This window comes from Strongylocentrotus purpuratus, unplaced genomic scaffold (assembly GCF_000002235.5).
Source record: "Strongylocentrotus purpuratus isolate Spur 01 unplaced genomic scaffold, Spur_5.0 spur5_scaffold_8, whole genome shotgun sequence".
NCBI classification, from domain to species: Eukaryota; Metazoa; Echinodermata; class Echinoidea; order Camarodonta; family Strongylocentrotidae; genus Strongylocentrotus; species Strongylocentrotus purpuratus.
This window is the reverse complement of record NW_022145614.1, coordinates 25,603,920-25,629,335: the sequence shown is the minus strand read 5'-3', so window position 1 is coordinate 25,629,335 and position 25,416 is coordinate 25,603,920. Positions and strand designations below refer to the sequence as shown.

Genomic DNA, 25,416 nt, shown 5'->3' with positions numbered 1-25,416 from the left:
TTTGTGCAAAAGATTTATATATGATATGGCATCACAAATTAATAACTTTATAACTCCCCTTTTTTTTTAAATTAATGCATGATGTCCTGACTTTTGAAACATACCCAGGCGCGTACACAGGGGGGGGGGTGTTTGGGGGGTTTAAACCCCCCCCCCTTTGATAATTTTGTGTGTGTAAACCCCCCCCCCCTAAATTTCTCTAAACCCCCCCCCCCTTTTGGATTTTTTATTTTATTTTTTTTAATTTTTTTTTTAAAAAAAAAAAAAAAAAAAAAAAAATTCCCATGGTTGAAAAAATGTGTCCTCTTACCCCCCCCCCCCGCTTATTCAGCGGCTGGCTGAGTCGTTGCGAAATTTTCGGCCCGATTTATAAATGTTAAAACCCCCCCCCCCCCCCCCCCCCCCCCCCCTTGAAAAAATCCTGCGTACGCGCCTGAACATACCTAAGATGTTTTCAATCCATATCTCTATAATTGATTAAACTTTGTGTTACTTGTAACAATGTTACTCATTTCAATCTAATTTATCTGGGTTTTTTCTTTTGCTTTGAATGTATCACATATCATTTCTTTGTCTTTCGTTTCATTTAAATTAGTTAAATATTGTTACGATCATCATTTTGTTACTGCGGCGTTCTCTATAGCAGGGCTTGATCCGTAAATCAGACCCAGAGTGGCTGTGAATGGATTTATTATCTTGATATTTCATATTTCAAATATAAAATATCTGCCTAGACCTGTAAATAATAGGTCATTCAGATTTCAGAACCTTTTAAAAAAATCAATTAATTCTGGATGTCAATGCATGGCAATTGGATTCTTTTCTTTGACCTTGTTTACATGTTTTTCATTGCAGGTCAATTATATTCAAGGCCCAAATTCAAGGCCAAATAAGTCTTGAATGGAGTGCAATCAAATCACATTTAATTCAATGAAATCCAATCAAATGTGAGTTTCTGGAGGAAAGGTAGTAGCATTTTGGTCTCTGGTGTGAACGCGGGGCATCCAAGGTGCATCCATCTATAATCCTGAGCTGAGCTAGCTGCTCTGAATCCACACAACACACTAGCGGTGCAGCCTTGGTCAATGCACTGAATTGTATTGTAACCACGTGTATAGCGCATCGTATATTCCGAATTTATTTACGTGCTACCTACGTGTACCGACACATGCACAATATAGACGAATAATGGAGTTGCCATTTGGTGTAATTGGTACGATTGGAGAAGATGACAATATTTCTATTGACTCTGAAGAAAGCAGCAGTGATGAAGAGGTATAATGACATTATTTCCTTTATTTTTCTCGATGTGATTAGACTTGCAATGTTGTAAATCATTCACTGTTGTCCCATGTACCAGTATTCATGTTAATTGACTTCTGACTGTAAGCTCGTGAACGAAACTACGCAGTTTCCAATTTCATGTTCCTGGTGATGTAAATTGTAACTTAGATCTTCTCACATTACTTAATTCAGTGTATTCGGACCAAGTAGGTTTGATGGCGCAAGAAAATGCTCAGAATGAGCTCTTTATCTAACGATAACTAGACTATTTCATAGTAAACAGGTAAAATATCTCGAAGACGAAGTCAAAACACACAAAATTCTTGCTAGGTTGCCAAGTTGCCATGCAATTTTTCTACCTTGCATATATATCACTGATTTTCACATGATTGAACAAAAATTGTAACATAGATTCATATTTCAAAATTAACTTCAAAATATTTTCTACTTCAAGGCTGCCCAACCCAAGAAGGTAACTGATAAAAAGAAGAAGGAAGGGAAAGACTTTTCTCAGGATTTTGAGTTCACCAATTCTCTCTCAGACGACGATGGTCCCTGGTCGGCAGGCCTCGCCTCTCAAGCTTCTTCACAGAGGGTGACCACATCTTTAGAATACAAGATAGCAAGGATTAGAAAAGAGAGGAAAAAGGTAATCTCATTCTCTCTGCTTAAAGATACAGTTTAAAATGTTTAATCTGAGATGCATGGCACTACGTGTTATCTGTGTCTGTGATATGGTGTAATATTGAAGCCCTAAAAAAATTACGCTTCAAAATTATCATGGGAGTGAAAGGTTTTTACCATACTCATTTTTCCCATTAGACTGTAGTGTGATCAAAACCGTTGGGGAAAACAAATTTTTAAATTTCGATTTCCAATCATAAATATCTTGATAATCAGACAGGCGTTCGGCTTGTAAAAGTCATGGGGTTCCTGACAGACCTAAAGGTTTATAATTATCATTGCAGCATGAGCTAAATCCAGGATTTTGTTTCAGAATCTGAGACAAGGTTACCCAATCATGATGGAAAAATGTTTTAAAAAGCATAATGTAGAATTTCCCTTAAAGATTTTGTTTGTGTGTGAGAAAAAATATTTTTAGAATGACCAGTCTGTATAGCCATGATTACCGCTAGTCATCAAAGAAATGGGCACAGTATTCTACTGGCTTAAAAATAATAGTAACAAAGTTAAATTTGACTATACATGTATGTGAGTAAAGGCTAATGGACAAAGCATGTTCTTTTTAAGGTCCAAGCTCTTTCCAAAATAGATAAGAATGCAAAATGTTAGAAATGATATGGTGTTGCTAGTCTGTCATTAACAGTCTTTGATTGTGGTATGTACCTGTATTTCATCTTTAGAAATGATGGTAATGTGGATTATTCTTGGTTTTAAGAGGAGATAGAGGGGTTAGTAGTCTACTTATCTTTTCATTTCATGCATGGGTTATATTCACACAGTACATGATTCATAGCAGTGTTGTTGAATTGTACATGATAATATTGAAAAGATGCTGCATAAAAACATCAAAGTTGAATTCAAACATTAACATGTATCACAAGATATTATTTACTTATATCAATCCGAAAATTTGGTACTTTGGGTTAAAACAAACAATCAAAAAAGAAAAAAAATCTTTAATCTTTCCAATTGTTTGTAGCTTAGGATACACATGAATGACAAATCCCATTCCAGGTAAGTTAAAGCTTTGACAATGTTATTTTCATTTTCTTTGCACGGAATAGAAGGAAGCTGAAGAAAAAGACAAAAACAAAGAGAACCAGGTGGATGAGAAACTGGATGATGGAGATGAAAATGAAGGGGATGATGAAGAGGAGGATGATGAAGATGAGGAGGAGGAGGAGGAGGATGATGATGTCCAAGGCTTTGATGACTTTGCCAAATGGGACAAGGTAAAGTTCAAGCCAAACAGTGAAAAGAGACTGAAGAGGAAGAAAGGTGAGGATACACAGCTGTATTATTTATTTTTCTTTCTCATTTTTTTTTCTATTACAGTCAAACCTGTCTACAGCAACCGCCCAAGGGAAACACAAAAAGTGGCCTTTGTAGACAGGTTCCTTTAGTACATGATTCAATGAGAAACCATTTTCAAGGGAAACAACAAATGTGGCATTTGTAGACAGGTGGTCACTAAAGCAGGTTTGACTGTTATTTCTGGCTGCTCTCATTCATCATTCATAGAACATCAAAGAACTGAGGCGGTGAATTGAATATTGTGCTGAAGTCGGATTGTAGTGATATTCTAGGGGGAGGTGCGATTTTTAACCATATGCCTATATGCTCCCCCCCCCCTCCCTCTCATCTGGAGGTTTGCAATGTTGTACTCCTATATCCCTCCCTCCCCACCCCCTGTGCTCCCTGTTGTAGTTCGGATTAAGAATCTTTACTGTACAGTTTAATGAGATGCAAGCAGACCAAAATTATTAAGGGTCAAACTATTTTGTAACTTTTTTCTTCCACAAAATATGAAGAAGCAAGATAGCACATAGTCACATGCATCTAGCAATCATATGACGGATTACTTGATATTTGTACCTCAAGAATGTAGAAATCTCATGGAAACTTTTCTTTTTCTAGGAGAGGAGGAAAAGCCGTTCTTCGAGGAGCTGAGGGATGACAGCAAGGCTATGGCTTTCACTGAAATGAACCTTTCAAGACCTATCCTTAGAGTAAGTTGAACTTGATAAAATGTAACTTCTTTAACCTTGTCATCTCTTGGAAGCCATGAAGGGCATTAACTAAGATTAGCTAATCCCTTGTAGCTTTCAATCAGATGTTTTGTACCTTTAATCCATAGCGTGTTAGTTCATAATCTAATCATTGATTTTGTCATGATTGGTAAAAAAGGTAGGAGTAGAGATTCGCTTCTATTCTTACCATTGGTTTAGCATAGGTTGTCATAATTGTTTGTCCATTGATGCAAATTAAAAATTCTACCCTAACTCGAATAAGTGTTGACCAAGATGTACCTAGAGAAAATTGATTATGAATATACCCAAAGATTTCAAGCTGACAGCTTATCTGACGCCAGTCACTCATATTATAATTTAAATATTTTTAAATGAATGTTTTATTTGAAATAAATGAATACTTAAGCCAAATAAATAAAAAAATTAAAGAGTTTATCGTCCCCACCCGCCTCTTGTTTTGGCCCTGCCCCTTTTACTTAACTATTTACCACTCAGAAAAAAAGGCCTGTGATGTACATTTCGTTTAAATCTTGGAAAAAAATAGAACAAAATTGAAAAATAGTAAATAGTAATGCATTGCCTTCCTTTTTTGCAAAAGTCTGGATGAGAAACTTGTTATTTTTGTTTATTTGGCCTTATATGACTTCATTTAATTTTCGAATGTTTCATGTGAGTTAAGTTTTCCCATTCATTTTTGTAATGTTTTTTAAATATTCCATATTTCATAAGTTATTGTATCTGTGTATCTTTGTGAGTTCATGTCGATATATATCTGGACAAAAATTCCTTCATATTTTGTTTCTCCATTGTGTAGGCTATCAGTGGTCTCAATTTCACCGAACCAACTCCCATTCAGTCAGCCACCATACCTGTAGCCCTTCTTGGTAAAGATATATGTGCGTGTGCAGCCACTGGAACAGGTAGGTACAGGTCGAGGGGTCAGTGACGCAACTCTATTTTGGCCATGTTTAGAAAAAGTGGTTTATGTGTCACTGAGCACTTGGGCCTTAAGGAGTTAAGTCTATGTTTCACTAGCCATTGACTTCAATGGGGTGGAGTTAAGTCTTTGTGTTTCCTGGAAAGCCCACATTTTCCTGAGCATTTTTATGTCAAATACTCATTTTGGCAAAATATGGAGTTACGTCTTTGTGTCACTTAACCCTCGAGGTGATACCAGGGACAACGTTCAGTTTAGTATGTAACCCTGTCTTGGGACTTCTTGATTCTGATGTATGTTACTTGCTCCAAATCCAGAATTAAATCCTGAATTTAATGATAAAGTAGAAATATTCTCCTTTTTAGGACTACACACCCCCAAGAAAGATTACAGAGAGCCCTTTTTAGGACTCCTCAATCCTCCCTCTCTCTCACATGGTGCATCCGCAAGCCTACTCTATAGAAATATTCTTGTTGTAGTACCAATTTGTTATGTGGAAACTCAATTAATTACACGGTTTAGAAATATGTTACCTTTGTCCCAGAGCAGTTTATGTCACTTTTATGAAGTCCCAGACCAGATCAAAGATTAACTGGAAATACACTACAAATGGCAGTAAAATTATATATCTAAAAAATCTGCACTAACTTTATATACTAATAATAATAACAGTATTAATGTTGGGTTCTTCTGTGGCCCTCATGTCTGTCAAAATTGGCGCTCCTAGTATTACACAATTACTACCTGGCCTTTGTATGCAATATATGCAAAAACAAAATTGCAATTTTAGATAGACAACAATTTCAAAGAGTATTGTACTTTTAGACATGTGCTAAATTCAAGTCCTGTTATTAATTGCCTTGGAAGGTTGAGAAAAAAATAGGTTCAGAAGAACAAAAGGTAATGACGCAAACACCAAACCAAAAATGACCTGGGAGTACTTTTTTCTTCTTGTAATTATGATATATTACCAGTTTTATTCCCAATTTCAAAGCTGTATTTTTTCCTCTCTGTCTCTGTAGGTAAAACTGCTGCCTTCATGCTTCCAGTGGTTGAGCGTTTGTTGTACAAGCCCAAGCAAGCCCCAGTCACTAGGGTTCTGGTGGTGACCCCGACCAGAGAACTTGGTGTTCAGATATTCAACGTCTCCAGGCAGCTGTGTGAATTCACAAACATTGAGTGCTGTCTTGCTGTTGGTACGTTTAACTTAATAAGTTCTTCAAAGCCCCACTGCACTACTTATAGCTACTTGCGCCCTCTATACAACAAACAATGCCTAAGCGGTACCTGTCGATCCCCCATGATGCCCTTTTTCTTATGTTAATTAAGAGCTGATTTGATGAGATAACCACCTGCCAGTGACTTTGCAGGGGATCTAATCCCTCCATGCCGAACTAGTGCAGAGAGGCTTTAATATTTGATTTTAGAGGTTCTGTTTGACATTTCCAATAACCCGTTGCAAATTAGTCCATCGTCTTTAATTTTTTGCTGAGTGAGACAATAAGGCGTGATTGTTCAGTAGTAGAGCGGTGATCTCGTTACTGGGGAGTTCCAGGATTCAGTTGGTGCGATGGTGCCCTTCGGTAAGGCATTAAAGACCGTCACCACTATTGGGCCAGAAGGGATTAGACCACACAGAGAGCCATCAAGGTCACTGTGACAGGTGGCTATCTCATTAACTCAGCTCTCATTTAACATAAGAAAAAGAGGATCATGGGGGACCAACAGGCACCGATTCGGGAAGTTTTCTATATAGAGGGAGCAAGTAGCTACAAGTATGGCAGTGTGCCTTTAAGCCTTATGAATAAGCCCCTTGGATAAGATGTAAGGCCGTTGGTGCCCTTGGTTGCTTACCTACAAGCATAAACTTGCTTTCTTAGCTGTCAGATGTAATAAATCTTCATCATCATTGAAACCAGACTTTGGTTTGATGTTGGGTTATACATTTCTACTCATATTTAAATTATAAGAGTACTTTAAGAAACAATTTTGTATGAAACATTGCTACAGCAACTGTCTTCCACATTGGAAAAACATAATCAGAAAGGTCACAATTTATTTTTTTAACCTTTACTGAAATTCAACCGTCTGCTTAAACGGCATGGTAGAATAGCAGAAAATAGATGGATGAAGAATATGGCAGCCACAGGCAAAACAAAAAGAAAACATAATTGTCTATCCATCTGCACCTGCTCAAATATTATCCTCCTCAGCTGTTAGCTGATCAGATATTTCTTTCTTTCATTTGGTTGCTCTTGCTAGTTGGGAGTAGATGGAAGATACCCGTAATCCCATGTGATTGTTATGAATTCATAGTTATTTCAATCATTGCAAATTGATGCAAGGTTGCACCTGCACTCCCTTGATTGCATGCCTGGGAGGGCTAATCCATACGTACATGATTATATCTCTTCTTCTCTCTGGCATGTGTGTCTTATGTGTGTGGGACTAGAATAACATGTAGAGTGCAGATTGAGAGGTTCATCTGATTATGAACTGCCGGCAGACCATTTTTTTAAAGGGGAAGTCCACCCTGATATTTGGTTAGTTTTAATAAAAGCAGAAAAATGAGAGAAACAGTTTAGTGAAAGCTTGAACAAAATCTGATTAAAGATAAAAAGGGTTTGAAATTTTGAAGTTGTAATCAATGAAGCATAAATTGAATATATTTGCAATAATTATGTTTAGGTTTCATGAATGATTGAACATTTTCTTTAGGGAAAAATAGGCATTTCTGATTTTGTTTTTGTTTTTTGTTTTGTTAAAGTACAGAGCAAATGGGAGGGAAACTGGCAAGATACGTCACAGAGTTACCAATTTGTGTTTGATTGTTCACACCTTCAAAAATTCATAACTTTCTTAATTATAATCATATTTTGCTCTAAATTACACTGACCTGTTCCTCCGTTTTCTGATTTTATTAAAAACAACTAAATATTGGGATGAACCTCCTCTTCAATCAAGCATTCATGTAAATAAAATCATGTATAGTCCTCTTTCTGGATTTGCGGAGATACATTTGAGAAGCCAAATGAAATTACAGAACAAAATAAAAATAAAACATTATTACTTAAAAAATCATCTTATTTTTGTGTTGCCCAAAAGAATTGCATATCCTAACACTCAAAAGAAGAAAAACAAAATTCTTTTCAGTAAACTCAAATGTTATGTTAATGGCAGTAAGTCCCTTTTGCAGACTTGTGCAAACTTCATGAAACTTAGGAAGTCTTTAAAGGTAAAGACCAGTATTGGAAACGCCCCAATTTCAAAAAATGAAATGGAAACTCTCATTACCAATCATGTGAAAGAATATGTTTTGACTAATACATGATGATAAAAAATTTGCCGGGAAACCGCCTACTAATTCATATATTTGGTAAATTTGTTTCTCTCATGGTCTGTGAGAGATATATGGTAGTCCCATGTACATCTTTCTGTGTATAGTGCTTGTAACTTTACAAAGAATGGGCCAAATTTCTTATCCTTTTGATGATTCCAGAACCTTGCAGATGCTAGATGCTAGATGATCAACCTTTTCTGATCGATTCCACAACGTTTCTTTCACAATGCAATCGCATGACCATAACTGGTCTTTACCTTTAAAACATATCCTTCAGATATCGTGTGTGAAATTTTAGTGTGACAGGTTCTGAAACTTCTTTGTAAGAAATGAATATCTAACACTGTTTTCATATTGCCACAGAGGGAGCTATTCTGAAATCAACTGATTTAACCTTCAAATTAAGTTTAGAAATTACCTACAAATATTTGCTTGAGTCTAGAAAATAAATATCTGGAATTAAACATCCATAATTTATTCCTTGTAAGCCAGTTTTCATTTTCTTTTTTCATTTGGTGGGAGGTCCCTAATAATGGGCCTCTTCAATGCACCAATGGATTCATGGAACTTCAGGCTTTTAAGTCTGCGAAAGGGACAAACCATTTTTTAAATAGTCTCTTCTCTTTATCATTTTGCACAATTCACAGATAATAAGTTTCAAAATGATACAGAATATCTTACATATACCGGTATGGCAGCGACATAAAATTTAAAGCTTGAATTTCAATCTAGATGGAGTTGTACAAGTGATTAACGCCCACAATAGCAGGGGACTCTTCTGGAGCCATTGCACTGGTTTTCTTAAATCTCCTTATATTTGTTTTCACTCTGATAGGCGGTCTGGATATCAAACTTCAGGAGGCTGCCCTGCGGAAGGGTCCAGACATCGTCATAGCAACCCCTGGTCGTCTGATCGATCATCTGCACAACGCTCCAACGTTCAGTCTGAGCAGTGTGGAGGTTCTCATCCTAGATGAAGCAGACAGGTACAAGATGTGTTCTTTTTCTTTTTTCTTTAAAGGCCCACTGTACTACTTGTAGTTTCTTGCTCCCTCTATAAAGAAAACAATGCCTAATCGGTGACCATTTGTCCCCCATGATCCTCTTTTTCTTATGTTAATTGAGAGCTGAGTTGATGAGATAGCCACCTGTCAGTGACCTCCCTGGGTGGTCTAATCCCTCCTTGCCAAACTAGTACAGATGGGCTTTAATCAAAAGAGAAGGTGAAAATCATAACTTGTTTTATGATCTCATTTTAAAATGTGTTAGAACAAGTGTTCAAGTGTTTCTTTTGTATTTTCTCTTTTATTTAATCGAAAGAGAAGGTGAAATCATGAATTTTCACTCGTTTTATGATTTCAGTTTGCAAGGTGTTACAAGTGTTTAAGTGTTTCATTTGTGTTTTTCCTTTTATTTACCCAAAAGAGAAGGTGAAACTCATGACTTTTCACTTGTTTTATGATCTCATTTTGCAATGTGTTTGAGCAAGTGTTCATACACAAATTTGAGCCATTGCTTTCATCAATCCAATTGAGAAGAAAAGAACATTTAATAGGTAGACCATATTGAAGTATGCCTATTGAAACTTACTATAATTTGTGTTTTTGTGAAGTGGAATAAAGTGAACTGAACTGTCATGAAAGATGATTGTGATGAAGGTTCTCTCTGGGTATGGTATAACAGGGTGTTGTATAAGTTGGTTGAGAAAAAAAATTACAATCAGCCTTTTTTTGGTTTATCCTCTAGAAAACTATCTTGAAGTAGAATTCATTTTGCTTGTAAATATATATCTTATCAATTTTATGACAATTATACTGTAACAGATTTTTACGTTAGCTGAAAGTTGAAGAAAAAAGAGAGATTAGAAGTGACATATATTAGATGCATTGATTGAAATTGTCTCTGTTTTATAACTAGGATGTTGGATGAGTTCTTTGAGGAGCAGATGAAAGAGATTATTAAGATGTGCTCAGTAGCCAGACAGACTATGCTCTTCTCGGCTACCATGACGGACCAGGTAAATGCATATCAAACGTTTGTTCTCTTCTTGTAAAAGATACCGTTTGTCATTTGTAGTAGATTGAGTAAAATTGGCCTAAAATGTTTGTTCTTTTTTTAAAGTTACCATTTTTCATCTACAGAAGATTTTTGTATTGCCTTTAAGAACTTTTAACCACATTGCGTTCAGGAACCAGATGCTCTCTTGTATTGTAAAGCATATACTGTAGGAAGTAGCAAAATTGAGTAGTCAACACATTTATTATTTCGAACAGGAGAAAATATCTGGTGAAGTAAGTACATGTACTAGGGGTGTTGTGCAGAGTCTGCCCAAAACTAGATCTAAAGAAAAGGATGTATTTACAAAGTGACATTCTATATCACAGCTAATATTTTCGCAACAGAATCATGAAATTATGTAGGCAGACATCATCCCAGCAAAATTTAACGTATTCTTCCTTAAAGTGAGAACTTTGCAGGGGACTATTGTGATATTACTTTCTTATTATTGCAAGGTTGAGAGTGATGATAAAAGATTTTTTTCATTTGTTCTCCATTCAGGTAAAAGATCTTGCGTTGGTGTCTTTGAAGAATCCTGTCAGAATATTTGTCAATGAGAACACAGATGTGGCGTACAACCTGCAGCAAGAATTCATCCGCATCAGAGACAACAGAGAGGGCGACAGAGAAGCAATAGTATCAGGTAAATGTGGTGTTTTTCTGCATTTGCAATGTTATGCCATGGATTTTATTTTCATTGAGTCATACGTTGTACTCGTCTTCAACAGCATCATCAAAAGAGTTAGTTTAGGATTTCATGTACAACCAGTCAGACTATTGTTTCTCCACTGCATTACCTGGAGGGTGTTTCACGAAGACTAAGATCAACTTTAAGTTGGACTTAACTATGGCAGGCCGTTCATGCCACTGTTTGCTCTCACCATTTACTGGCATTGGTCTCTCAAGGGACATACAAATCATGGTCACAAATCTACAGAATTTTCATTTATTTGACTTAAAGCTGATCTAAGTCTTTGTGAAACACCCCTGGTCCCTCTGATAGGATGTATAGACATAATTGCAACAACCATCTAGGTAAAAACATTCTTCAAAGTGATTACCTTGTACTGCAATTTTTATTTCATGTAGCGCTGTGTTGCCGAAACTTTCACGATCACTGTATGGTGTTTGTACAGACGAAGAAGCAGGCTCATAGGCTGCATGTCATCCTTGGTCTTCTGGGGATCAAGGTCGGTGAGCTTCATGGAGACTTGTCACAGACCAAGGTAAGATCAGTACTTGCTTTACAACCATCAAAATAGGTATAATGTCGTTCTATTTCGTGTTTTGTTATATTATTTATTCTATTCTATATTTACTTCCACTGTTTTGTTTTTAAAAGGGGGGGGGGGTTATCATGTCATAAGTCATTGATGATTTAAGCAGGGCTCCTCACATTTTTTTTAAAGGGGGCCAGAGTCTATATATATGAGCCCTATGAACGATTTTTAACATTTTGAGGGTCCAGACTTATATTGTTGGTGCCCATGCTCAAATCCTCACATTGAAATGGTTAACTTCTTCATTTGCAAATACAAATTTCTCATTGAATATGAGAGGCAAAAGGCAAAATTGTAAACTGGATTATTGCTTGGACTGGTATTATATTCAATCCCTGTCAGTAAGGCCTCCTGAAAATTAAAACATATATCCAGGTTCCATTTAGTGTTAAATAGTGTAAATGTTTTATTCCTTGTTATAACTCAGTATTTTTTATTTGTTTTTGTAGAGAATGGAGATGTTAAGGATGTTCAAGGAAGATCTGATAGATATCTTGGTGGCTACTGACCTGGCAGCTCGTGGTCTAGATATTGAAGGAGTAAAAACGGTAAGGGTTTTATCGCAACTTTTCTCAACCATGATACAAGTTCAAAAACAGAAAGGTGTTAAAAACATTTTAACTAATACTGAGTAACCATGTTAACAATTATTTGTCACAAATGTGAGTTTATGATACATTCTCTTTTTTTTTCTCTCATTAATTTGTTTCCTTAATTCATTGTTAATCTTGATTGAAACACTGTTTTATATCTTACTCCACAGTTGAAAATCCCTTTGGTTATTTTTATTATGCATTTCAATGAGAGACATTGGTAAAGGGAAAATGAAAAGAGTGATCTTTGTAGTCAGGTGGTCTTTCTATGCAGGTAGTCACTGAAGCAGATTTGACCGTGAAATGTATGTTCTGTGTCTGTTTTTATTTCTACAGGTCATTAATTTCACCATGCCCAATTCTGAGAAGCATTACGTGCACAGGGTAGGAAGGACAGCCAGGGCTGGTCGTAGTGGCAGGTAAGTTATTTGTGAGATCATTGACAAGTTTTAAGATACTTCTTCTAATGAGTTAGCATTAGCCACTATCCATCAGTCTCTTCTGAAACCTTTTTAAAGTAAGGTTATTTTGGGCGGCAGGGGTAACAGCTAGGGCTAGGAATAGTGGCAGGTAAGTTATTTGTGATATAATTAAAAAGTTTTTAAAAACTTCTAATGAATAAGCAGTGGCTGCTATCCATCAGCCTCTCCTGGAACCTTTGCAAATATAGGTCATATTGAGCCACCATTTCATTTTTTTTTTTTAATAATTCAAATCTCTTTTAAAGAAATTATTTTTTTGAATGTGTAACAATAAAAACATTCCCTTTCTGGATATCTTGATGGTTCATTCCTTTTTTTAAAGAAAACAAATTATTAATGAATGAAATTTGGTAGAAGTAAGAAATTGTGTTTTTAACGCGTAACAATCAAACCATTTTTTTTTTTAAACAAGATGTTTTTCTGTGGAATCTTATCAGCAATTCTAATGCTTCTACCATGTCATCTATAGCTCTTCAGATTCTCTTCAGACATTCATTTCTTTTCATGCATCCTGGAATGACAACCCTGTATTTTATCCCTTGTTGTTGTTGTATAATATCTGACTGATGTTCTATCCTTTGTTGCAGGTCAGTAAGTCTTGCCGGTGAGAAGGAGAGGAGGATGTTGAAGGAGCTTGTGAAGAGAGCGAAGAACCCTGTCAAGAGTAGGATAATACCCCAAGGTATGTTCATCAATTCTGTTTCAAAGACAAAAGTATCATTTTATTCTTATTTATTTATTTATTTATTTATTCATTTTTGCCTGGTTCATCGCATCACATGGTACGATCAACAATCATGAGATAAAACAAACAATAGAAGTGGACTTTAAAGAGGCAGTTACAATCATGAATATATATTCACAGTAATACTGCATGGAGAAACACCCAGAGGTTTGGCAGTATAGCCTAATGCGTGAAACTTTACCACACATCTACTGTTTAATTTAACATTTATTCGTCAAGTGATACAAAACAAACATATAAAAAATTCTATTTACGAAATATTAATACTGTACTAATGACAGTAGGTAAAATAAAGAATTCACTAGCTAAGCACAGTTATGTGTTCCAATCAACAGATATAAAACATTTTTTTAAAGGAGAATAAAAGAATAGTGAAAAATTGAATTTTGTTGTTATTTTCCAACAAATTGTCTTCTTTCATTTTCTATTAAGGCATGACCACCAATTACTGAGACAAGATCATATCTCTGGAGGACATTGACTTGTTGCCTTATTGGCGCCAATGTCAGACAATAGAATTGAATATTTCTCCATCCTTGTTTTATTCCGTCTTTTAGCGTCTGCTCATTACCATAAAAATATTTCATTTCTCGACTTGAAGAATAGAGAACAGAAGTTTGAATCATTTTTCACCATTATCATCTCTCCCTAGGCGTGGTGGCCAAATACCGGGACAAGATCGCATCCCTGGAAGAGGACATCGAGGAGGTGCTGAGGCTGGAGAGGGAGGAGAAGGAGATGAGGACCACCGAGCTTCAGCTCCAGAAGGCTACGATGATGCTCAACCACCATTCAGAGATCATGAGCAGACCCAAGAGATCATGGTTCCAGTCGCACAAAGAGAGGATGCAAGAGCAGGGTGAATAGGGATTTGAATTATGATATGATGACATACAACCAAATAGATGTGTTAACTAGTGTATTTTCTTGGGTTTATGTAGTGCCAATACATCAATGATGTCTCTAAGCGCTTTTCAGATGTATTATCAGGCAAGCCTCTGCAAAGTTTTTAGTATCCAAGAGGAACTCTACATGCGTAAAAAAAAAAGGAAAACAGGTCCATTAAATTCAATGTATGACTTTGAAAAGCGCAAAAAACTTGTTGCCTTTTTGAACGTGCTGTTTTGGCTGATAAACATTGTTTAGTGTAAAAGCAAGAACTTATAAATGTATGAAACTATTGTGAGTGGTCAAGATTTGCAAAACATTAATTAAATCTTGTTACTTCACAAAGTAGACTTTTGGTGAGATTCTGCTGAGAGCGAGAAGGGCATTTACTCTGTAGAAGTGTTAGAGTGGATCCTTTCTAGCTTTCAGTTAACAATAATAATAATAATATTGTGTTCTTGTTAGTGCTCATACCTGTTAGACTTGACATTCCTGTTAGACTTGACATTCCTGGTACTCCCAATTTCATATTAATTTTTTTTTCTCTCTCTTTCTTTCCCTCTCTTTCTTTCTTTCCCCCTAACTCCCCACTTCTCTCCTTCACACTTTCCATTCATTCTCCCCTGATTTTTCTTGTTCAGCATCCTTAAGACTTGATGCTGGTGCCAAGCCAGTCATGGATATGAAGAACAAGAAGAACAAGAAGAAAAAGGAGACAACAGTGAGTATAACATTGATCTTCCCACAATTTGATAATATGTTATTTGTGAGTACTACTCATAAGCCATCATATCGCATTCAACAACCCATTGACAAGTATTTATTTTTAAGTCAGCTCTATTTTAATCGATGGAGCTTTTTTTTTCAAAGTTTGGAGAGCATATCACTCCACTGAGCCGTCATGTCTCCTCATAAATGCTTCTCTTTCTCAATTTTTCTCTATTTAGGCTGAAGACCGAGTGGATTATGAGATGATGAAAGCCCAGCAGTTCGCCGCTCGGGTCGCTAAGAGATCCAGGAAACAGAAGAAGATTACTGCATTTGATAATGATGAACCACAACACAGGCCAGGTAAAATATATATAGTTAACAATTAAATTATTCACACCTCTTGTAAATTTGATACATTTTGGTATTTCGTAACTCAACAATGAAAGATGGACTGGTTGAATGGACCATTTCGTAGTTAGCACATGGGTCTAATTACCCCAAATATCCACAGATCTTTTACTCATGGAGAAGTCCCACTTTGTGTATTTTAGAATAATCCAGCATTCTGTAAGAGACTTTGGTTGCCACAAATGTTGCAGAGCTCACCAGCCCTTTTCTGTGCTATTATCTCTCTGATAGAATACTATTTTAAAGGTACTATGTCCCTTTTGCAGCCAACCTCAAATTCTGTAGAACTTTGCAGGAATTATGAATATGTCATGTATGTCCTATCTGTGAAATTTAAACGTTAGCAGTGTCCTCATATTCAAATTATGCAAGGAAACCCGTTTACTTGCTAGACTTCACTGTCAGACACTATTGAGTGACTGACTGGCTTTTTTTCTTCTTTGGTAATAACATACATGAAAAGAGTTGTAAAGGGTACATGAGCATTTGTCTACATCAATAACCCACTTCTTGTGATGGCCAAGATTAAACTGATTGAATCTTTGCGCAGCATAAAACGTATGACCATTCGGTACAATGGTCTGAAAATCAAGACTATTACTTTTGGGCTCTATAGCCCTAAAGTCGATTTGACAACTAATAGTCGTTATTTTCCCACTTTAAGACATTTTTGAGCCCCATCTTTTTTAGGGAAGTTCTATATTAGTATTATCTTTCAAATGCAGTTGGAATTTAACTTTTTCATTTTTTTGGCCTGCAAATGGGACATAGTACCTTTAAATCTTTAGAGTGACTCAGTAATATCGTTGAAGGTTGATGAAAAAACTGTGTAATTTGTGTATGAAATGTTACTTATTATATGCCTTCTACTGTACTTACCCTCTAGCAGGCACAAAATCCTGAGAAAATCCTCAAACCACAAAGATATTTATGGTTTTCTTTGAAGGCGTCACTGTGCAACACCCTCAAACAGTGATTGACAGTAAATTCTCCCGACCGTTTTTGAATTTTCCCAACAGTTTTTCCTTGTAAAATAAGACATAAGACATGCTTTTAAAAATGTTTCAACACTTAAATGTCTGGAACAGTATAAAGAGACAATTCATTGCTTTGTGACGATTTACATTCACCTAAAGTGTAATTAAATTGTAATAATATAGTTGGGAGAATTAAGGAATCGATCAGATCAGTTTTTCCCAATTTTTATCATTAATGATGTTCTGTTTTCACTCAAACTTTCAGAGTATCTTTAATTGTACATCTAGCATTAAAGTCACTACCTTAGCCCCATTTTTCTCTCATCTGAGCAATGTTTCTAAGTCCCTTTAACACTTCTCCTTGCAATTAATGTCATGGAACTGAGTTTTATTGTTTTTGTTTGTTCATGAACAGGTTTGGGCCCACCAAGCAAGAAACAGAAGAGGCAACAGTCACAACCACAGACATCATTTGAGAAGGAACTGACCAGTACCAGTCGCTCATCAGTCAAACAATTCAGGAGCAAGTAAGTCACTCTGTAGCATAACTGTGTATGAACAGGTGTCATAAGGTCAAAAGTCATAGGTCATTCAAGATTCATGATAACGATTATAATAATGCTAATATATAAGCAATTATTTCATAATCAAAATAGACAATGGTACAAAAGATCATAAGTGTACAGACAAACAGACAAATATATACGGCCTGAGAAGATCTAACTGACTCTATGGAGTCGGTCCAATCGACTGCAGTCGTCTATTTCCTTGAGGGGCAGGGCTACCAAGGGAAGTAGACTATTGCTTTTAGTCGATTATATGCACTGCATTGTAATACTAGCAAGTTTTTACCTGTACTGGTCCGCCACCCATCAAATATTGCTGGAGCAAACAAGCTTGTCAATAGTTATTAAGAATATGAATAAGCATCATTGGGTCAAAGACTCAACGGTGTGGTCAGCCATCAAAGGTACAGGTTCAAGTAAGTACAGGGTACGAAATCTGAGTATATTCATGATTTAATTTGCGCTTCAATTAACCGTTTTACATATTCAAATTGATGGATATTTCTTTTTCTGGGGACTTAGTGATAGTTATTCCATTAACCTGTTATAAATGGATGAACTACAAAACCAGGAATCTAGTCTGCATATATTACTTGTTGCCATGTCGGACAAGTCTCGGGCAAGCTTTCAGGTTGTCAAGAACAACCTTTGTGTAAAAAGTATGCATACAATTTGAATAAATTGGTCTGCCAGTCTATTTATATTTGTATTATTTGAATTAATCTGTACCTTTTTATAATTACGCATTTATCTATCCCATTACAGAGCGAATGAAGCAAAGAAGATGAAGGAGAGGGGGAGACAACAACACTCCAAGGGGAAGGGTAAAGGAAAGCAACAATCCAAAGGCAAGAGGAGATGAGAGCAGCAGAAAGCTACCATATGGATCTAAACAGATTATGAACTCTTACCTGAACCGATCATGAACTCTTACAGGAGCCCTGTGGCCTGTGTTTCCACTTTTTTCAAACATAACACTGAAAACAGGAATGAAAACTTTGGCTATGTTCCAGTACGTTCCCACAACTACTAAAATGTCTTGATTAAAAATGTCCAACAAAAACAGTTATTATTACCATTTTGCAATGCCATTTCATATTGATCGATAATCTATTATTGTAGCCAATTCAGTGATATCATTAGATTAGCCAAAATGAGTATGATAAAATATATTAATTGTCCTGTAATTCTATCTGTAAAGGTCTGTATAATGTCATTGTGGGATAAAGATGTCAAGCATAATGATATTTAATAAAACCATAACTACTTTTCACTGTTTTCATTTTAAAGGAATAATCACTAATTGTTGCTTGTTATATCAGGAAATTTGAGATTATTAAATCATGAAATAAAAGATAGCCACTACATACATGTTTGTGATTGATCTCGGATATTTTCATATCTTTGAAATCATGCTTCCCGTTTAGATATTTATAGTATAATCCTTGTCAAAGGGTGTTTTTATATCATCAAGAATTTCTCTTGATTTGTGCTTTGATCTCACAGGGCATGTTTTCTTCCCAGTCATTTTTTTGATAATTTAATTATTCCGTTTGTCATGTTCAAGATATATCCCCTCATGAAAGAATAAAACTTTGAAATGGAGTATGATTATTGTATTTATTGTATATATTTTGTTCTAATTACTTATTGCACTACATGTTGTCTAGCTGAAAATGTGTGTGGCTGTGTGTGTTTGTGTGAGAGACAGAGAGAGAGAGAGAGAGAGAGATAATAAAAGCAGACCACATGACAAATAAACCAGATATTGCCTTTATTGAAAGTGCATTTTACCCATTCCTTTTTTTTAAATTTCATAGTAAACCTAACTCACTATACTTGCTACTACCCAGGGTGGGGGAAAAGACGTGATTTAAAATATCGCAATTTCAATGTGTTAAAAAGAGTATATAAAAAAATAAAAAAATCGAAATACAACATACATATAATGATTTATGGAGCAGTAGAGATTAGGAAAGATCATGATGGCCTCTGGCATATATATTAATGACTGATTTGGATTTTCAATTCAGAGGAATAAATGCTTTCATTGTTTAAATGAAGTTAATCAGATTTTAAAAGTGTTTCTTTAAAAAAAAAATCAATGATGTTCAATTAAAATGTGCTCGCATACAGTTGACTGTAGTTGAGGTCAGGAGGATATTTTGAGAAATGTATAGAGTATCATAAGGAAAGGTAGGGAGAAAAACAAAGGAAACATGGAAAAAAGAGAGAGAGAGAGAGAGATGAAAGGATAAAAAGAAAGAATAACAAGAAAAGATAGGAATTTAGTAGAAGGATGAAAACAAAAAAAGACATCGCATGGGAAAGAGCAAGAAGATTTTTTGGGAAAAAATTGAAGGAAAGATGAAAGTAGTATTTATATTATTATATTATTATTTCAATATCAATATATATTATCACATAAATTTTAGAAATCAGTGATAATATATCCTCTCATGGCATCTCATTGACATTTTTTTCTTTCTTTCTCTTCTTAAATTTTCATTTCACTTTCAGAATACATTTACGCTAAGACTTCTTCACAGAGAGAGACTCTTTATGAACCCCCCCCCCCCCCCCCCCCCCCCCCCCCACCCAGAACTAAAAAATAACTGTAGATAAGCCTATCATACAAATATTGTATCAAAGGATCAAAATACATGTACGAAGCCTAGCCTAGTCTTGAAACCAGCCCGACCGACGCGCGATCCGGAAGCTCTACGTGAGGAACATCTATCGACAGGAGCCGATTTTTTTATGGTTTGTTAATGGAATTTGAATTCAAATTAAGATTTTATTAAGTAATGTGTGTGTGCCTGATAAATGGGAGGTTGTCAATCTTATGTATCAACCTTGAAAAAAGACGGTATTCCTCTTGATTTCCTGGACCTTTGGATTCTGCTGGACAGGACTTAAACTTTAAATAGGTCCCATACACTCAATCTTGTGTTTGTTTAGACATTTTTTTTTAGCCATGTTCGAGTTCGTCAAATAATTTGTAGAAGTGCTCAGCTCTGGCGAAAGACACATCGTCATTAGCTCATATCTAGATCATACATATGCAGATTAAATTAACCTATGTAGACCTAGTACATGTGTTACTACATACAGGCAGGATGCGCCGCACGATCCGATAAAGTCGATGGCATTACAAAAATATTTAAAAATTCAAACACCATTGGCATTGACAATTTGAATTTTGACATTGTTAAAAAGTGATGAAAACACATTATGCAAATTACCTTGAAAAGTTCCATTTGTCCAGTCCTCAATAGGGTCTACCATTGTGCCAACTTTGAACAAAAAAGCAATTGATTTTCTTGAGATATAGACTAGGCCTAGAATAGATCTGTCCAACAAGAAATGTACAGAAACTTGAGAATTAAAGAAAAAACAAAAAAACATGAAGAATATATGAGGTGATATCTACATTCATATATACCCCCTTATAAAATGATGCTGTTTCTATTGGAGATTTCCTTTATTAGCTACATGTACATGTATCTTCTTTCGAGTTGCCGTAGAGTTTTTCAATTTTATCTTTTTTTTCTCAAACATCATTTCATCTGTGCAGACTCCGAGCCAGAAGGCCGTTAAATCTGTGTTGAAATAGATCTTTATCAGTTAACGCCCTCCTGGCTCAAAAAGACAGTGTGTTTCTTAATTATCTGAACCTACTTGGACAAACTTTTTTTAATTTAATGTGTAGTCGACTTGTAATCCCATACTATACAAATAACGCACGTCCCAGAGTGCAATAGCGGTGAATGCAGTACACGCGAGGTTTCTTTAGATTGGTGCCGCTCTGTGAACGAGCCGCTTGCGGCGAGTTTTCAGAGCGCACCATCTGAAGAAACCGAGCGTACACTGCATTTACGTTTCGCACAACAGGGTCAAGTGCGTTATTTGTTTTATAAAATAGCGACACAAATAGCAACAAACAAAACTTTAGATCTTAAGTTAGAGTTTACGAGAGTTCGATCTAGATCTAGAGTTATGTTGGTTCGAGACTAACCTTGCAGGCTTACCAAAAAGTCAATGGGATTCATTGCCTTGGTTAAAAATAAAATCCATACAGTGGGTCTAGAGACGAGTCTACATCAGACAGCTGAAATTCCTGGCTTGATTATAAAATCCAAAAGTCAAAACAGGCCTAAATCCAAGGCAAAAGTAAAATAAAAATTTGCTTTTTAATAGTACCTCGCTCTAGCGCAGCTAGCTAGCTAGAGCTAAGCTACGCGTACGTTGCGCTGGGGATCATGGTGGAGCGTACAATATTAGCTACGCGTAGCCTACAATAATTGCAATGCACTCGAGGGAGCGCGTACTACATGTACGCGCGCGCACTGGATCTCCATGGTCACGCGTACGCACCGTGCAATATAACTTTTTACTGCGCTTTTTCTGCACTCATTTCTGCAAAATCGTGCTTGCATCAAAAATTTGTCAATGTCATGTGACGCGTATTGACCAATCACGATGCTTAAAATACTAGAGCCATTTTATAAATGCCATTATCTCATGTTAATAGCTTCAATGCTCGTAAATTTCCTTCCAAACTGTTTTTTTTTCTTTCTTTTTCCATGTTTATTCCAGATGAAATAAAATTTCAATGTCTGTATGGATTGGAGATATTGTAAAAGTAATCAAAATAACTTTGTTGATTTGTTCTTGCTCTGGACAGGTTTTGCTGGCAGAAGACTTTCACACCATGTTGGAAGGGGTCGGGGTAGTCGGGACAGGGGCCATGACTAGTATTCTTATCAGCACCTTGCAGGCAGTGGGAATTAAGGTTGGTATTGATCTAAGTGAAGTAACACATCCATTTTTTTTTTTAAGTATTCGGTGGTTTCTTCCGTGTCCAGATTTTTGTTGAAATTCAGAACTGGAAACACTGAATTTTGCATTATTTTTAACCTTCAGACAATGTGAATACTCACAACTCAAAGCATATGTTGAGTCCACAAGAAATATGATTCCACTCTAATAAGTATGGGACCTATATGGTTCATTTTCTGGAAGACACTTCTTTTTTTACATCAGTATATTAAGTATAGTTATGTTCCATATATTATCTTTTCATTCTTTTCCTCAAGCGCTTTACATCCACTGTATACATGTAAATTTGATTTGATTTTATTTTTTATTTTTTATTCAAAATACCGGTACTTTTTGTCAGTTTTATGATTCATTTCATAATCTATGGACTTACAGTAATGATGTAAATTGGATGAACAATAACATGATTTTACTGAATGCCTACACCAGGCAGTCCATATCCTATTTACCTCTTCCTTACCAAGAGAAAGTTTAACATCTTCTGTGCTCTTTGTCTTGAAAGGTTGTTGCTCTGTGGGGTCCTACAGATCAGGAGGCCAAGGAGTTGGCCCGCCAGTACCGTATCCCATTTCACACCAGCAAAGTGGATGAAGTTCTCCTACACCAGGAAGTCGACCTTGTCTGGGTGACCTGCCCTCCTCACCTCCATGGAGAGGTCGCGTCGAAGGCCCTCGGGATAGGGAAGCATGTCCTGTGTGAGCGGCCTGCTGGATTGAAGCAAGCAGATGCGGTGAAAATGGTGACAGCTGCTCGTTACTACCCCTCGCTGGTGTCCATTATGACGCATGGGTTGAGGTTCCTGCCTGCTTTCGTGAGAACAAAACGTATGATCCAGGAGGGTGAGATTGGTGAGGTGTTCCTCTGCGATGTGAAGCTCTCCTGTGGGAGCTTGCTGACTGACAAATTCAACTGGATGTGTGATGAGAACATGGGTGGTGGCTTGTTGAATATCCTAGGGTCACATATAATTGACATTGTCAGCTTCCTCGTCGGGCAGAAAGCATCGAAAGTACGCGGGATGCTGAAAACGTTCATCAAACAGAATGACCGGATCAACGGAATCCGGCACATCACAAGCGATGACTTCTGTACATTCCAGATGGAGCTCTTTCGTGGGGCTTGCGCCACCATAACATTGAATGGACACTTTCCAGGACAGTTTAAGCAGGAGATTATGGTGATAGGTTCCGAGGGGCGATTGCTTATCAAGGATGCGGACTTATACGGGCAGACATCATCCCAAACAAGGGAGACATTGCTCATGGCTGATATTCAACATGTGCCTGAACGCCAGAAATACAGCATGGCTCCAACGCCAGAGCTGCCCCTCCCCTACTACAAGGGGCTCTTGAAACTCACAGATGCCCTAAAGGAATCCTTTGAGAGAAAGAAAGAGAGACTTAACTGGGATGGCGAACCTGTAGCGTTTGCTGCGACCTTTGAAGATGCCCTCTATGTTCAGACAGTGTTAGACGCGATCAGGAAATCAGACATTTCAGGGAACTGGGAATCAGTGGAGACGTTGAGTGAGGAGAGAAATGGGAGGAGCTTCTTCCTTTCATGAAAATCAGCATTTTTCTAGGTATCCAGAGTTGAATGCGAATGTAATTTTGAAATATATTTATTATAATTGTCAGCTTATTCTTGCTCGGCATGTAGCCTAGGTGTACATACAGTGTGCTAAATATAAAGTATGGTTGCATGATTGGATTCTAATATACATGTATAGCATTAGCAGCATTTCTTGATGATATGCACCGGATGCTGTAATGGGCCAAAGAGAATATATATTCCCAGTTTTTAATACTGTACATGTTTTTCCCTGCAAGAGAGGAGGGGTCCCTTGTATCTTTATCTATTTTGTATTTTTTAATGATTGCTTTCATATTTCCTGATCAACATACTTCAATCGGTATCGCCCATATGGGGGGGGGGGGTGTCAAGTGATACTAATTTTCACACAAGAGGGACTTTAATAGAAAATTGAGGTGAGGATGAAAAGCTAAGAATCTTTTTTTACATACACTGAGATAGATTTCGAAATATCTTCTCATATTCACTCAGTAAGATTTTTTTTTTGTAATAACTCTTAGATAGCTGAAGTGCAATGCCAGAAGTTGTTTAAAATGTCTTTTATATAATGCAGGGGATTGAGTCATTGAGAGTTTTTAAAGGAACCTTTCTTTTTTAGTATAACACTAGCATATACATTTTTAACTATCATAAGATTTAACCTGCAGGAATATTATCATTCCAGTTTTTAAGTTTTGTCCATTTTTTTAATAATATGTGTAATACATGTAGTATTGTACCGGTAGTCACCTTCAACAAAAATGTACTTAGTTAATAATTATATCATCTCGAAATGCGGGTAATATATACCGGTAGATAAATTACCAATACATTTTTGAATTTTATGGGAATATACTATATGTAGTTAAAGTGAATTTCCTTCTCAGTCTCAAATTTTAATGTTCTCTCTTTTACTTTTTATTTATATGACCAAGATCATTGTTCAATAAATGACTTACCGGTATGTTATTTAATTCCATTAGGCGCTATGGCTCAGTGAAAGAGCAGTGGTCTCGTAACGATGTTGATGCGCTAGTGCCTTTTTGGTAAGGCATTTATCCTCATTACCAAGTCCCTCAGAGAGGACTTAAAGCTTACTTGCAAGCATGTATGCTTTTTTAAAGGTAAAGACCAGTATTGGCAACGCCCCAATTTCAAAAAATGAAATGGAAGCTCTCATTACCAATCATGTGAAAGAATATGTTTTGACTAATACATGATGATAAAAAATTTGCCGGGAAACCGCCTACTAATTCATATATTTGGTAAACTTATTTCTCTCATGGTCTGGTGAGAGAGATAGGGTAGTCCCATATACATCTTTCTGTGTATAGTGCTTGTAACTTTACGAAGAATGGGCCAAATTTCTTATCATTTTGATGATTCCAGAACCTTGCAGATGCTAGATGCTAGATGATCAACCTTTTCTGATCGATTCCACAACGTTTCTTTCACAATGCAATCGCATGACCATTACTGGTCTTTACCTTTAAGGATCTCCACATCTAATAAACCTCTGCTCCAAGATAACAGATCATATCATAAGAAAGTAGATTATTCCTTAGTCTGGGAAAGAGGTCAAACAAACAATAAATTAACTACTTTTTATCACACAAATACAGTTTTGTGGGGTATGTACTTTGGTAATATGTGTTTGATCAAAAATACTCAATTAAAGTCTCATGTGTATTCATAATCAAATTCATGGTATTTTATTGTATTTATTCCCAATTCATTTCATATTTTGATTTGAGGTCTTCAAATGCTCTTATTTGGGGTTTGTTTTTTTCCATATTTTTAAAAAGTAAACTTATTTTGTGTGTAAATGTACATGGCACAAGAACGCAAAATTTGTTAATTATTTTTGCATTTGTCCTTTAGCTTTGCACAGTTAATTTCGTTGTATCTTCACCATGTGAACTCAACATAAACTCACACTTAAAAAAAAAGTATGGTTTAGGCCTAGGTTACTCTTACAGAAACTGAGAAATTAAAAGTGTGTAGAAGCTACCCTACTTT

The 25,416-nt window shown here is 36.2% G+C and overlaps 2 protein-coding genes across 2 annotated transcripts; both read left to right on the top strand.

Annotated features, from left to right (window-relative positions):
• The first annotated feature begins 1,122 nt into the window (after positions 1-1,122).
• On the top strand, positions 1,123-18,594 carry LOC577772 (probable ATP-dependent RNA helicase DDX27). Its single transcript, XM_030975729.1, has 18 exons — positions 1,123-1,275; positions 1,739-1,933; positions 3,033-3,246; positions 3,886-3,977; positions 4,813-4,918; positions 5,958-6,131; positions 9,111-9,261; positions 10,193-10,292; positions 10,835-10,976; positions 11,423-11,559; positions 12,063-12,161; positions 12,543-12,625; positions 13,276-13,370; positions 14,086-14,292; positions 14,963-15,042; positions 15,269-15,392; positions 16,833-16,944; positions 17,749-18,594. Exons 1-18 carry the CDS (start codon positions 1,189-1,191, stop codon positions 17,843-17,845), a joined length of 2,295 nt encoding a protein of 764 aa, XP_030831589.1. The 5' UTR covers positions 1,123-1,188; the 3' UTR covers positions 17,846-18,594.
• Positions 18,595-19,695: 1,101 nt separating this feature from the next.
• Positions 19,696-24,473, top strand: LOC582538 (glucose-fructose oxidoreductase domain-containing protein 2). The gene is made up of 3 exons (XM_782484.4): positions 19,696-19,746; positions 21,671-21,778; positions 22,328-24,473. Exons 1-3 carry the CDS (start codon positions 19,744-19,746, stop codon positions 23,387-23,389), a joined length of 1,173 nt encoding a protein of 390 aa, XP_787577.2. The 5' UTR covers positions 19,696-19,743; the 3' UTR covers positions 23,390-24,473.
• Positions 24,474-25,416: the final 943 nt, after the last annotated feature.